General features: G+C 36.9%; 1 protein-coding gene across 1 annotated transcript in view; it reads right to left on the bottom strand.

The window, feature by feature from the left end:
• PDE4D (phosphodiesterase 4D) overlaps positions 1 to 16,402 on the bottom strand; it is a 1,371,497-nt gene that overhangs the window by 899,746 nt on the left and 455,349 nt on the right. Inside the window, exon 3 of the mRNA XM_040977570.1 lies at positions 1,261 to 1,490. Within this exon, the coding sequence (XP_040833504.1) occupies positions 1,261 to 1,490 (230 nt within the window). The remainder of the gene's footprint in view (positions 1 to 1,260; positions 1,491 to 16,402) is intronic.

The following is a 16,402-nucleotide window of genomic DNA, read 5'->3' on the forward strand; positions in this document are numbered from 1 at the left end:
ACTCTTGGCACATCCGGTACTTGTGAATCGTGTCCTCTACCCAAATGAACAGCAGTGATGTTAATCTCAGAGAGGGGGAGATCATTGGAGGAGGGCAGCCTGTTCTAGAGTCACTCAAGTCAAGCTGCCTTGATCGGCATGTCATATTCTTCATACACACTGGTCACCATCAAAGCCTGCAACACTCGCCTCCTAGGTGCATTGTGTCAAGCTGAGAATTTGCTATCATTTTACCCATTTAGTAGTATTTTCCTTGCAACTATTAATAACACAAGACCCTTGGATTTACAGCAACAATTCATAAGCAAAACTCTGCATCTGAGGTTGGATTACCAGACACACGCTTTTGGAGCAGTATTTTCCTAACAACAATTAACAAACTCTAAAAGGTAGCTTCTCTAGAGATGCCTACAACTTGGCAGAGAAAGAGAGAGCATTACATTTGTAGCATAATTAATTGCCCTGTTCTTGTGATCTCAACAAATGCTCAAGAGCCTGTTTCTACACAGGTCACTGGCTTCCTCCACTTTTTTTCTCTCTTTTTCTAACCCAGCATCTGAAGAGCATTTATCTGAAGAACAAAGAGCAGATATTCCCACTGGCCTCACTTTTTAACACAATTTTTAGATTATTGACATTGCTATCAAGGGTAAAAATCAAGAGTAAGCAACAAGAAGAGAATAAAAGGACCAAAACTATAAAAAATAGGAAGGACAATCCTCCTATTGTCACCATATGTTAGTATCAGAGCCAGTATTCTGGTAAGCATCATGTCATTGTGTCAAAGGCTAAATTACTGGGCTCAAGATTATGACTACTGCTTCCTTTGATTCTAATTACAGTGCAATCTTTTCTTGATTCTAAATTCATTACGCATTGATAAGCATTGTCTTCTGTTTGTCGTACGTATGCAGACATGGTAATGTGTCCATTCATTCTCATTTGTTAATGCTGCTAATGAACAGGTATGGCCAATATTAATTTTACGAGCACAGTTTGCTTTTTTCTGAATACTTACAAGAATACCCTCAACATATCCAACACCACCTGTAAGATCATTCAATCAACATGTCTCCTACGAAAATAACTGCCCGAAAAAAAAATGTCACTTTCTTTTTAAAACACTAGAAATACTATTAACTCTTGGCCACTCAAATCAAGTCAGAGAACAAAAAATTTGAAAATACCACCAACAAGCAATCAGTGTGTGAAATATAAAAAAATAAAATCGTATTTAAATGATGTCACCATAGCACTCACCCACTGGAGTCTGCAGAAGTGATGGCAATAAGTGGTAGGATCTTCAGGGGGAGACTGGTGGGCCTCTGAATGCTCTCGGACTCACTTTTCAAGTCGGCTTGCTCCAGTTGCCTGAAGGCCAGGGGAGGAAGCTGAATGTTGCGGCATGAAAGTCTCCTGACCAAATAGGGCTCCATTCCTCGGAAAGGGTCCTCTTCTTCATTACCGGAATGCAAAGTTTCTTCAGACACCTGCAATAGGAGTTTAAGCAAACATGTGTAAGAAATCAAAATCTGCAATAACTTTCTACTTTTCCTAGGAAAGAAAGGCAGTGAAATTTGTTTCTATAAAAAAAAGACTAGCTAGAAAACAATGACATTGACTGTGTAATATTCAGTGACAAGATTAGAACTCATGACCAAAAGGCAGATTTATTGTGAATTTTTTCAGACCAGTATATTTAGGTATGAGTAGATTGCAACAGCTAAATTATGTCCCCAGTGTTGTTAGAACTAATGTGTTTTGTTCATGAATTTTATAAAGTGCAGGGTAAATCAAAAGATTTTTCTACCATCATTGAACCAAATTGCAAAAATCTTCACTTTAATATATATATATATATATTGACATACAGATGTGTCAAGATACATGTTTGTAGCATGTTTATTTATGTTTGTTTATGTTAATACATGTGTATATATATTCATACATATTCACATATTTATGAAGGGGGAAATAAATTTGCATTTTTCTTTATATTAGCACCAGATTTGAAATACATAGTTCCATATGTCAATATTGCTAGAATATTCTGTGAATTTTTATAACACTGTATGATGAGACAAAAAAGACATGAAAAGCTATGAGTATGGTGTAGAATTATATTTAATCTAGAGCTAAATTTTACATATTGAGCCATATTTTCCACATGCAAAGGACAATCGAGTTTAAAATACAGAAAAAAATCATTATGGATTTTCTTAGATTAAAAAATCTACCAATTTATGTGCAATCATTATTTCCATGTGGCAAGAAAGTCTTTTCTAGTAATATTCATTATATTTTTACCCTCAGAATTACAGAATGATCAAATGTTACTAAATATGCTGCAATAGAATATTGGATTTTTGAATTCTTGCATTGTCAAATTGCTGTTGTATTCTCAGAGTGTTGTTTAATCTAAGACTTTATTTTCTTATGGTGCTAATATTTACCCATAAGTATTAAATTAAATAACCATGCATATGATGTATATCGCTCATTACCCACAATGTGATACAATATCATCAGTGGCAATTTCCTTTCCTTCTGTGTTTTAGAGCTGAAGAAATAGCCCAAGCAGGAAAAGTACCTTTGCCCAAATAAACCTATTGATTACAAGTTAAAACAGTAGGGATTTTGGAGCATCTACCCCCAAAAAATCTGTTAATGTATTTATTTTCACCTACTTGAATGGCAGAGTACCAGCAAGAGAGAGACATGGATTTCCCAAACACTGGTTCACTCCACACATGCCTGCCACTAGCAACGCTGAGCAAAGCTCAAGCCAGAAGCCAAGAGCTCCATCTGGTCTCCCAAGTGGATGGCAATGGCCCGGCACATGCTGCCTCCAAAGATGCCTCAGGGGGAAGCTGGACCAGAAGCAGAGTTGGCAGGACTTGAACAAGGCACTCCAACAAGGGATGCAGGTGTCCAGACAGGGATACCACAGCACATAGCCCACTTGCAAATTCTTTTCATACCACTATTTATACTATGCCTTTGGACAAGTTGCTTAGGCTCGCTGAGGTGAGCTCTCGGCAAATCAGGTTAGATTTCTCTGATAATTGAAATCATCATATTTAATTCTCAGGGGTATTTTCTGGACCCACAACAGCATATCAGAAGTGTCAATATTGGACATAGTTCACATTCAACCAAATGGCAGCCCTCACTACTGTAATCCTTTCCTCTACACTGTGCTAGGCTTCCTTTGCTGTCCACTTTCCATATGATTTACAAATAGGAAATCTGAATCTTCCTGATAGATCTGAAAAACGTGGAAAGATATTCAGTGGCAGACTCTCTTAAGCCCTGGTTATATTGTATAATGTCATAGACAGAGCACCCTATAGATAAAGAAGAGGATGAAACTAAAAGAAAAAAAAATCCTCTCTTTCTGAAGATGTACGTGCTGGAAATCTGTGCTTCAAGAATAAAGTGACTTTATAAAATAACATCAATAATAATAATAGCCACTAATACTTATGAAATCCCTAGTAAATGGTATAGTCAAGGAGTACTGCTTTCCTAACACCATCTCATATAATTTTTACCAAAGCCCGAGGAGTTAGATTCTTCTATTTTTCTCATTTTATTCAATACAAAACATATCTGTAAGTTATCACCCTTGGCCACACCTGGTTACTAGAGTGACCAGCCATCCATTTGGTTTGGGACATAAGTAATTTTAAAAACAAGTATCTAAGTCTGGGGAAACCCCACAGTTTCAGGCAAGTAAGCACAGTTGATCCCCAATAAGCCAGAATCCAAACTCAGATATTAGTTAAGTCTGGAGCAATGAACCATCCTATTACACTATATTTACAAGTACAGGATGTATATTACAAAAAAGACTCTCACTAACTGACCACAACTTAACAAGTCTCATGCTTTCATTTTCAAATACATGAGCAGATTTGAGATCTTTAGCCCATTTCAAATTAAGGAAAATCTTTGCAAACATCAGGAGGCGGACATTTTAGGCTCTTATCTACCACTAATGGCTCCTGTGGTCATAAGCTACTTAACCTTTCTGGGCTTCAGTTTTTTTAAGGCATAAAATCAAGAATTTATAGAAAACAATCTCTCAGATCACTTTCAGTTATGAAATACTCTGGTGGGGTAAAAACCAATGTTAAAATCATGTTTGACAAGACAGCAAATATATAAAACAAAGAGAAAACATATGCACCTGGACTTTCTAAGCTTTAGATGAGGAATGGGGACCTGTGTGTATCTGTCATGCTCATGCAATAGACCTGCAGACTGAACCCACACTCTTGGATTGCTAAAGGGTCATCACTCTGCTAATAACTTACGTGTACAGAACAAAGCAGGGAAGTAGGAAAGCTTTTTAAACATTAAATAAAGCTGGCTGAATGACACATGTTTTGCTTAGTGATCAACAATTGCTAATGCGTGCTAGCATTGCAATCATCCAAACAGGACTGTAATAACCCAAGTTATATGATGAATGCCTGGGTGTTTGTGATATTCAATTCTGCAACCCCAACTTAAAGCCAAGCTCCCCAAATGTCTTTTTATTTTGATAAAACTTTTGTAAAAGCTTTAGAATACTCATGAAAATCATATAATTTAAAAATTATTTATTTTAATAGAGTTACAAAGAGGAGACAGCACACACACACACACACACACACACACACATACAGAAGGAGAAAGAGAGACAGGGAAAGATCTTCCAAATGATTGAATGGCGAACACTGGTCCAGGTGGAATGCAGAGCATTGTTGGGGTCTCCCACATGGGTGCAGGGGTCCAACCACCTGGGCCATCTTCCACTGCTTTCTCAGGCACACTAATAGGAAGCTGGATCCTAAGTGGAGCAGCCAGTTCATGAACCAGTGCCCGCATGGGATGTCAAGATTGCAGACAGCAGTTTAACCCTCTGTGCCAAATGCCAGCCTTACATTATCACTCACTTTCATTTGCATCACTATTTGAATTTGGGTCATAAAAATGATAAAGCATTAGGGGTCTGTGTGCTGACATACACCACTAAAAATCAGGGCAACAAAAGGTTATTTCATACTCCAGATAAATGTGCATCAATTATGTTTCAAAATAAATGTAACAGTTTTTCCAGATACAAGGCAGGAGGTTAAATGTGTGTAGGTGTATGTATATGTTTATATATGTGTGTGTGTGTGTGTGTGTATTCCATAGCAGTCAGTTCTTTATGTTATTGCTGGGAAATGTCATTTTTGAAAAGAGTCAGGAAAAAACATTGCATCTGTAATATCTCCATGACTATATTAGATTCACCAGATACATTTACCAAAATTCAGACTCCCAGGGTCTGCTCCAGGTCCACCCACACAGATATTCTATGATTAAGGCCTGGGAGTCTGAAAATGTCTTCAGCTTGATTTTTCTAAGCACTAACATTTTAGGGCTAATGGTTTTGATGTTTTAGATGTGGTATAATAAGATTATTTGGCAACGGTTCAGTCACAAAGATGTTCACTGCAGATCATTAATAATAATAAATAACTAGATCTAATCTAATTGCTGTAGTGAAGAACTGGCTGAATAAATTTGGATACATTAATTACATGTTGAAATGCTCTGAGGATGTTTAGACACTGCAGAACGATGTGATTATATTTGCGATATAATGTTGAGTAGAAAGGACAGATTGTATTGCCACCATTTTGATAAAACAATAACATCAAACAAAAGTATCACAAGTGATGTTCATACAAAAATTCTGAGAGGCTATCTTCCAGTGCTGTAAAATGTCATTTATGAGTTGGGGATGAATTTGTGTCAGGCCTTTCAGTCAACTGCTAGCTTGAATAGCGCCTATACTTTAAATGCACGATTTTTCATTTAAAAGCACCATAAAGGTCATCATGTAAAAACACTGTTCATGGAAATTTCTGTGATTCAGCTTAAGATGAGTAACACCAAAAGAAAAGAAACTCTAAAATATCTGAAAGAATTTAATGGGAACTTCTTACAATAAAACAAAGTTCTTCGTGGTTATCAGGCAACTTGGAATTGTTGATAGACAAATAACTATAATGGGATCATTTTCATTTTTAGGATAGATATCTCTCTGAATGACTCACCTTAGGAAAATAAAATGCTGTAAAAGAGCATTAACTTTAAATTTACTATAAATGATTATTACTATGTTCCTTCTTCAATTTCTCTAGTGTCTATGCAAGGTAGATAATTCATTTTCTTGCTTTTCCTTTTATTTATTATTATTATTTTTTTTTTTTGCGAAGTGGTAAGAACCCACCTCAGTACAGGTATATAATTGATATTAAGCAAGTATTTAGGGTGTTGAAGATCCTTGTTTTTGATATGTGATCTATTTGCATATACAAAAATTAAATTTTCTGAAAAAGCCTTAACATCTATATTCATCGGCATTTTATAAAACAAAGTTTGTTTTTGCATAGACGGATAGATGGCATATCTGAGTGGACATGCACATGGGGCAGATGTGCCAATTGTTACAGTAAAAACTAATAGATGCTAATCAAAGAACTTGAAACAAATTCTTTCTGAGTACAATTCCCTATTCCTCTCCTTTCTATAGCTCCTCATCATGTGTTTACAATGGAAGAGCCAAAATCCGGTCACTATTGATGGAAAGCCACTAGTCCAATGAAAACACTTAATTGGGGTTATAAAACCACAAGCAATTCTCTGTTGAGACCAGCCACTAAAATCTACAGTTTCTCTCTTACAGGTTGTACAATTTCTTATATGTATCATCGCCTCTCTAATCTCTGAAAGCAACCCATCTTAATCACAAAATCATTCCCTGCGTAAATCTGAGTATTTACTAAACACCTTCAATTTTCAAATTTGTTCTGGATGGTGGAGATGAATTAGGTGCTACCTCTCTGATAAGCACTCACCATCCCTTCTGGACCAAAGATGAGCAGAGGGACCATCACCGATGTAGGTAGCCGCTGAGACAAAAACAGAGGTGATGCACAGGACTTAGGGGTTTTCAGATGCACCCAGGTCAGTGAAACAGGATCTGTTACAGGTGCTACTGAAGAAAGGACAAGCTTGGGCTTGTCCAAGCAATGCCATTTCCCCATACCTAAGATACTTCTTCTGGTTTTCTGCCTGCTTTTGCTGTAATTTCTACTGTCTGTTGATGCCTGTACTAACTCTATCTTCATTCAAGGCATTCTCCAAGGTGCTACCTTTCAATAATTTGTCATATCAATCTCTTTCTATTTTTTTTACTAACATTGAAATTCATATCCAAGACATTGAGTACCAATAGTTTCTGTGTTTTTCTTTATGAGCCTAAGTGAGCGTTCAATCCTGCCAAATAAAATATAATGCTACTATTATAAAGGCCTATTCTTTGTGTTAGACTGCACCTAAGGATACATTTATAAAGAAGGAAGCATAGCTAGAAAAAAAAAAAAAGAAGCAGCAGCTCCTTGAATTGTGGCCTGGGAAGGCAAAGACAGCCCAAAGCCTTGGGACCTTACACCCACATGGGAGACTCAGAAGAGGCTTCAGGCTTCTGGTTTCAGATTGGCTCAGCTCTAGCTGTTGTGGCCATTTGGGGAATGAATCAACAGATGGAAGACCTTTCTGTCTCCCCTCCTTTCTGTATGTCTAACTTTCCAATATATTTTTTTTAAAAAAACTAATAAATCTTTTAAAAAGGTGCAAAACCTCATGTTTTCAAGTTTTTTTTTACTTATTCTTGCAAATGTGAGACTACTTTCAAAAATTTGTATAAAAAGTGAATTAAAAGATGAATTAATCACAATGTTACCAGTTCTGAAATTCATGCAGTTTTTTTTAATATATTAAGTTTTAATGTTGCTCTGAAGATAATCCTATATGAGACTCACATGCCAAAACAATAAACACCTAAGATATTTTAAAACTTGGAAGGCACCCTATTGGATTGACACAAACCATTTAAAAGCAGATATTTATGTACTGATTTGCTAGGTAAAAATGGAAATCCCCACCCCAGTTTGACACGAGGATAACATACAGTTCTCAAACATCCACAGACCACACTCCAAGTTTAGACTGAAACTTCATACTCGTTAGAGCTGACAGAAATTACTGGGGTCTTTCTAAGCCAGTCCCTATACCTCACCAAAATTTTGACAATAAATTCCTAAAAGAAAAAGAAATATTTCTAAGTCAGTAATATTCTCATCAATCAGAAAATCTATCTGAAACTTGAAAATTCAATTAACCTGGAAATAGCATCGTGCCTTTTCAAGATACCTTCAAAAATTAAGTGGACTCTGTTTTGTTACTGGAAGAGTTTTGTTTAGAAGAAAAACATAAATTTGCCCAATGATTTATTTCACAAAGATGTGCAATAGTAGAATCACAATGATAAAAACTAAGTTAATCTGTTTTTCTTGATGACCTCTGGAAATCATCTCTTTTGAGAAACATGGCTTAAACAGCAGCCAGCTTACTGTCTCAGTTTTGAAAAAGCTTTCCTATGAGGAAACTACAAGCTTACAATTAGATCACATTGCAAAACCATAATGTCAAATAAAGTCATATATGTGTGTGTGTATAAAGTCTGTAAATATAGAATGAACTAACAAAGATTGGGCTGTGGAAGAGAAAGAGATGAAAAATAAACTGAAACTTCCTGATTACACAGAAGAAATGGGAAATGACACTTTAGCGGTTAGCAGTGGGCAAAGCTGCTTTTGGGAAACCCACACCCCATGAACCATCAGATGAAAGTCATCTCTCTCTCCCTGTCTCTTCTTTCTTATCCCTTACCTCTTCAGGGATATATATATACATCTTCTCTTTCAAATTATTTATATATATATATACACACACATACACATATGTGTGTGAGTGTGTGTGTGTGTGTACTCAGGGAAATAAAAAGGAATTATACTTTTCAAAATGTATTTATTTTTTCCACTTATTATTATCATTTTATGACACAGTTCCATATGTCCTGCAAGTTCCCTTATTCCCTCTCCACAGCACCCCCTCCCCACTGAGTTCCCCTATTGTATTACTACAGTATAATTCTTCGTAAACACTCATAAGGCCATCATTGCGGCATGGACCATGGCAGAGGGTCTAGCATCCTATTGTCAGACAGAGCTAACAGTTTCATTGGGAGTCCATTTATTTATTTATTTAAAGTCAGATATTCCAGCTAGTGCTTCACTCCCAATGCCCACATCTGGGCCAGGGTGGGGCAGGTGGAAGGGAATAGCTCACAGCTCAATCCAGGTCCCTGTGTGGGTGGTAGTTTAGGAAGGAAGTGCTTGAGCCACACTGCATACTGCCTCCCTCCAACATGCAGGGTTTCAACCAGTGCACCACATGCCTATCCCCATGCTGTTGGTTTTGATTTTGCAGTAACTGCAAAGTGATTGACATCGAATGGATCAAGAGAATTTACTAAATCCATTCTCATCATTATAGGTAGTGAAAAATGACCATGCATGCTATTATTAAAATTAGGATAATAATAACATCAAATGCTCACTATCACCCACTTTTATCTAGCATTTTTAATAATTTCATTATATTGACATGTCGCAAAAATACATCCCTCACAAAAATTACTCAGACGGTTACTACTCCAATTTTACAGCTTTGGAAACTGAGGTGTAACAAGGATACTCTACCTCGGGTGATGCTATTAGTAAGCGGTAAAGCCAGGTCCTGATGTGAGGTTTACCTGATGCCAAAGTTTACTGTCTTAACAGAAAGATAACATTGCTAATATTTCTCTAAAACTTTCTGGTCAACTAATGAATGTAATGTTAGAAAATAAAATAAAAGGTGTAGAATCACAAGAAAAGTTTTATTTTTGACATCATAGCACAAAAATATTTATGAAAACACAAAACAAAAATTTTAGAAATATATTTTCATAAAAATGTGTAGACACTAAAATCTTCATGAATGTATGAAATTTACATAATCCAAACTTCTATTCTTTCAATTAATTTTCTGGGTTTGATATTACTACATAACTCTCACTTTCCCTTTCTTTGGATGGGCCTAAAGAGTCTTTCAATTAAAAGGAAGAAGTAGGAGAACATAAAGAATATTTTTAAAATAAAAAGTAGATTCTGAAATTGCTTTGCTATAATAGACATGAAATTTTTTCATGAATGCCAATATGTACCAGTGTAGTAATTACAATAGTTAACAGAACAGTGGACCTGTACAGAATTTCCTTAACCATTTCTTAGATAAGAACTGAATATGGGTTCAATAATATATGCAAGAAATATTTATGTAAATTATATATGTGTGTATAAACTTATACATTTAAGCTTATATATATGAATTTGTGAGTTTATGTTTACATATATATATGTAATATTTATAAAACTGTCAATGCAGGCCATGTGAGATGGAATCGGAAAGGCACTAAATATTTAGAAGCAATCCATGCAGTTGTATCAACATGATAGTGAAATAGGAGTTTTAGAGCTTCTTCTGCCACAGAGACATTAACTTAACAATTTTTGATACAAAAAGTTTTTAAGAGAATTCAGAAAGCAGTTAAAAAGTCTAGTCCCCTATCTGGATCAAGGATAAGAATAGTCACATTTAAAACAGCTTACAAAAATTGGGTCATCCCAAATATAATATCGTTTTTCCATTTCAATGTAGAGCAGTGTGATCAGGAGAAAAATATCAATTCATGAGTTCTCCCTTGTGCAATATGAGTCTAACATTCTGACTTGTTGAGAGGCCAAAGTACGTGTCTGTTTGGCCCCAGTTGAGCACCAGTGGGTACTTTGTCAACTCTGAGAATAAGCGTAAACCAACAGCTTGGTGCCACTTCAGAAGGCTGCACCATCACAGAGAGAAGTCGGCACAGCTCAGTACAATAGGGAATAAATACCCAGATCAGATCTTCCTCCTTCTGGAGGAAAGAGAAGAGAGGGGATGTACTGTCTCCACAGGGCTGCCCTAGGAGCTGTTTTTTTTTTTTTCTGATTGGCTTGCCTCAGAGCACTTAGGGGGCTACCATATTTTGCATGTCTGGGATTGGTAGAAAGATTAATGGCTAACTTGCTCCTACCAAACCTGAAATGATAAAGAGGGAATCTTAAAAGCAGCAAGAGAGGGCTGGGCCCAGTAGCCTAGTGGCTAATGCCCTTGCCTTACACACACTGGGAACCCGTATGGGTGCCATTTCTAATCCTGGCAGCCCAACTTCCCATCCAGCTTCCCGTTTGTGGCCTGGGAAAGCAGTGGAGGATGGCCCAAAGCCTTGGAACTCTGCACCCACGTGGGAGACCTGGAGGAGTCTCCAGGCTCCTGGCTTAAGTTCGGCACAGCTCCAGCCATTGTGGCTGTTTGGGGAGTGAAGCAGCAAACAGAGGATTTGTCTCTGTTCCTCCTCCTCCTCTCTGTATATCTGACTTTACAATTAAAATAATAAATACATCTTTTTAAGCACTAAGAGAAAAGAGACTCGTTATGTATGAGAAACATCTATAAGATTATTGATCAATCAACCAAATTATTACAGGTCAGAAAGAAGCATGTGAAGGTGGAAAAGAACAAAAACAAAAACAAAAAACACACATGTACATACACACAAACAAAATCAACCCTAATAATCAATATTATATCCAGAAAAATGCCTTCAAAAGTAAAGGAAAAAATAAAAGCACAGACTATAGTGAGTAAACACCGGGCTTGGCTTTGAAGGATTCCTAAAGGGATAATTGTAATTAGAAGCCAGAGGACCCTGTTAATGGATACAAACTCATAAATAGACACCTATGAGTAACCCAAAATGAGGGAATGGTATGCAGGGTTTGCACACAATTGCCTGCTGACCTTGATCTCAAAGCACATTTGGAAAGTAGTCTAAGAGTGACTGATGCTATCCTCTCATAGACCCCAATGTGTGTGATCACCTGTGCTTCAGGAAGAAGCCTTGCTGAGCTCAGTCTCAAACCAGATCCTATGCTCAGTCACCGCGCTTTTCACTGGCTGATACCCCAGAGCAGTCCTTTCCCTGGACACTCACAGTGAGTAATGTTCATCATATATGCCCAGGAGGCTGGCCGTCTCATCTGGGTCCCACAGCAAACCCAAAGACAAAGGTACCAGAACTTGGCTTCATCCCCCACTCAACTGTGGCTCAGGGGAAGTGCTGTTCATCTGATAATCCCAGACACATTGTTCTAAGTCCCAGAGACAGACCTGTAGATTTCCTCCTCAGCTGCTTCCTGATGCAGCCATGTGAGTCACCTACAATCCATTATCAGTCATCATTTCCCAGGAATTTCCCTGGTGAGTTCTTGCAAGCTTCCCAGGGACTTAGCTCACCTATGCAGCTAGGCATATCATCTCCACAAGACAACAGTGGGCTCTGAAGCCCTTGTTTCATGTCAACCTCCCTAACCAAGAGCTAGCAGACCGTTTAGTCCTCTCAGGGCAAAATGGGGTTTATGCCAGACTCTGATAACAGGGGGTCTAGACTGGTGACCTCACTGTAGATTCAGTAGTAAATATAGACTGGGATTAAAAAAAAAAAATTAACTCTGATCTCAGTTCTGTCAACCTGGGGGATCAAGAAGAGAAAGTTGCTGAAGCTACTCTGTGAGGACTGAATGCTGCATTGGTTTTTTTGGGTTCATGAATATTAATACCAAGTTACATGTGTAATGAAGAATCATGCTAAGGAAACTATTAAAGTAGACTCATCACAGTGACCGGCTCCAAGAGAGAGCTATGAACCAGATACAAACTCGGGATACTTGGCACAAGATGATGATGGCTATGTGGTACCTTCCATGATGAGAATTTCACAGTCATCTGTATTGAAAAAAGTAATGATTCAGAGATCTCATATTACCATAAAGCATCGTTCATCTTTTCAGTATTAAAGGCTTCTTTTCTTTTTCCTGAAGCCAAACACCTAACAAAAATGCATTCCTATATAAATAATATGTAGAAAGATACAATTGTCATATCCCCTTTAAGCCAACAGAAAGTTTCCCAGCATCTAATAAGCCAGAGTTATTCATAATTAGCATTAGTCTCATGTCTGTAAATACAAGCATCCTGGCATTCAAGTTCAGGGCTTTAAGACTTTGCTTCAAGGATATAAAGCAGTTTTTCCTCTTTCTTGATTCTGAAGTGATTAAAAGTACTAGGGCTTCAAAATAAAAGGCACATAGATCTCTTTTTTCCCACAAGCATTTAACGATTAAATACGTCGCTATTCATTCTTTCGCCATACTTTGGCTTTTATGTATTATTTTCTAGATTAGTTATAAGATGATTTCTCAAAATGTCATTTCAGTTACCTACTCAAACAAGGAAAATTGGAATTGGTTCCCAGTGGTTTGATTTGTTATCATGGGTTTCTTTGAAGGACAGAATAACAAATTACTCCAAACTCAAAGGCAACATCGGTTTTCAAAGTTACACTACAAAAACCAGGGAGGAAACTGCATTTTCACCACAAGGGAATGAGTTAACTGTTTCTTAGCAGGCACAAAACAGCTACAAAATGGGAATAATTACCAACATCCAGTATGCATGCCAGATATTATATATCAGAAAAATATGAACAGTTGGTTATTTCACTTTATGTATTCAACAAATAATTTCCCTGTCCATACCAGAAATACAGTTTCGAAATTGTAGATACACACTTTGCATTTACCTTGTTTGCTATTTAATACCAAATGCATACTCTCTGGTGTTTGAAAATGACTTTAAAATTTCTAGTGCAATATCCCTCATTGTCCAGGCCCCTCCACGTGCATTATGAATTTTTCCTGCAGCACCATCAGCCAATCCATTATTCTGTTTGACTATTTCTTATTATGAAATGTGAAAATATATAATGAGCACCTAGCATACAACAGGCATGGGCTTATTTTTTTTGGCAACAACTATAAACAAAATTCACAAGAATCTTAGCTCCCAAAGAGCTCACTTTTTAACACCTCTGAAAATGAAACAAAGGATGAGAATGTTGTCTATCTATGTTTTTCTTACTCCACCTTTCAGATAAAGTAGTAAAAATCAGATATAATATACAGTTAGTGATACTGGTAAGTGACACCATCATCAGTATACAGGGAATCCTATAAAAATCAAGCAGAAGATTTGGTTTTTAGATCTCTCCCGTTCACCAACTTTGTTTGTTTGTATTTAAATTTCATTTTATGACACATTTCCACAGTTCCATAGCCTCCAGGATCCCCCAACCTCTTCTCAAGCCCTCCCCCCATATTGATTTCCTCCATATCATTACGGCAGTACAGCTCATAACCAGTCATAATTTCATCATTGAGGGAATGATCCATGCATAAAGTCCAACATTTTATGTCCAGATAAATTCAACAGTTTCATTGGGAGACCATCCATGAACTGAAAGTAGAGCTGGCAGAATATCATCCCCTCCACTGAAAAGCCACAACACAAATTCAACAACAGGAAGAAACAGAATTTTCAAAATGGGCTATGGGCATAAAGCACAAACTCAGCTCAGGCCTTCTCTCGGAATGTCATTTACTCAAACCATCATGGCTACCTCCCAGGGTCTACATTAGCAGGGTGCTGGAGTAAGAAATGGACCCACATATCAAACCCCAAGCACTGTAATAATGAGATCCAATGTCTGAGAATAAAGCATGTGAAGTGTTCAATTGAGCAGCCACTCTGCCTTTGGCCATTTAAGTCATGAGCTCGTCATGGAAGATTACATTTATTGCTGACTAAAGTCTGGATACACAAGCGGCATATCTCTTCTGTGAGGTATTGATACTACAGGAAAAACAAATTAGTTCACCCTGATGTGCATTAACAAGTGACCCTATACCTAATCCCAATGATCATCATTTTCTAAAAGATCACAAGATAATTTTGAAAGAGCCATTCAGAACTGCTTTGGACTTCCACACCAATGTTAAATTCACACCAATATATTCATTCATCCATTCAATATTCACCTAATAACCGCCTATGCCAGGTAGTGGAAAGATGGCAACAACAGACAGAGAAAAATTATAATCTTCATAGGATTTCACTTGTGTGGACAAAATGTAATAAACAATATAAATAAGTGAAATGTATAAAATAGAAGACAGTGTCAAGTACAAAAGTAAAACAGAAGAAGAAAGTGTCAGAGCAAATTAAGATCAAGTCAGGAAAATTCAATGAGTGCATGTTGCACACGGGAGACTTCAGACTGGAGGTGGCCAGAAGCACTGCTCAGAGGATTTACAGGGTAACCTCAGAAGCAGCGACCACATGGATCTTCATCATGATCGAGAAAAAAGAGCTTTTCAGCTGAAATATCTGTGTTGATCGTACTGACTGATTCATGCTGACAAAAATGGAATGCTTATTTTTCTTTTCTTTTCTTTTTTTTTTTTTTTTTTGAGTAGAGGTAGCATTAGGAATACTCAGGGAAATAAGTTTTGACTATATGGTTGCAGGGTAGTTGTCCTTGGAGTAGTTTAACCGTGATCTTTTTTTTTTTTCAATGTCAGAAGTATGACATGACACATAATTGTAGAAAGTACCCTTGGATAACCTCGGTAAAAGCAACATTTACAAGAAAAACTAAGGGAATAAGATTAATGTTCTATTGCCTAAGGTTATAACTCACAGGAATTACCTTTCTCCTCTCTGAAAATTAGGATTATTCAATTCCATCTATAATGTACTGTGTGTGTTTCCTCAAGTCTTTGGCAACATATTTAATTTCCATTTTTTTTTCACTTGACAAATGGGTATAATAATAGTGCCCAGGCAATCATTTATTGTAAAGAATCAATGAGGGACAAAGTAGACAGCAGTGCCTCCATACATAATGTATGCTCCTATATAGTTGCGTGTTGAAAATACACTCACAGAGGAATCATAAGCCGGAGACAAGTGTTTCTAATGTTCCATGGATATCTTGTTGATGTAGACATGAATTTTTTCCCCAGCACATTAGATTTTCATGAAGTAGGAGTGGTCAAATGCATAGACAGTATGAAAGGTGACCAGGCCATCAGGGAGGGATACAATACTGTTTATTACCTCTAGTTACCCCACAAACTTCCTCCTGTCCTTTGGCAACAAGGCTTCATGTTGGAAGATTCTATTGCATGGGTCATTTGGCTCTTTTTCAATTCTATTTTTTTTTCTAGGTAGCATTAATTACGGAGGTTTAATGGGCACATCTAAAAGTTTTTTCTATGCTATTTAATTTACATCAAGCAGGCTTTAATTAAGTTTTAGATTTATTAGAGAATGGATTTCTTCACCTTAATTCAATCATTTCCCCATATTTGTTCTATTCTTCTTGATTTGAATATGCTATTCATGGAGAAAACCATTTTATTTTTTAAAATATTTATTTTTATTGGAAAAGCAGATCAGATTTACAGAGAATGAG

This window comes from Ochotona curzoniae, unplaced genomic scaffold (assembly GCF_017591425.1).
Source record: "Ochotona curzoniae isolate NIBS_2020 unplaced genomic scaffold, NIBS_Ocur_1.0 contig_2754, whole genome shotgun sequence".
NCBI lineage: Eukaryota > Metazoa > Chordata > Mammalia > Lagomorpha > Ochotonidae > Ochotona > Ochotona curzoniae.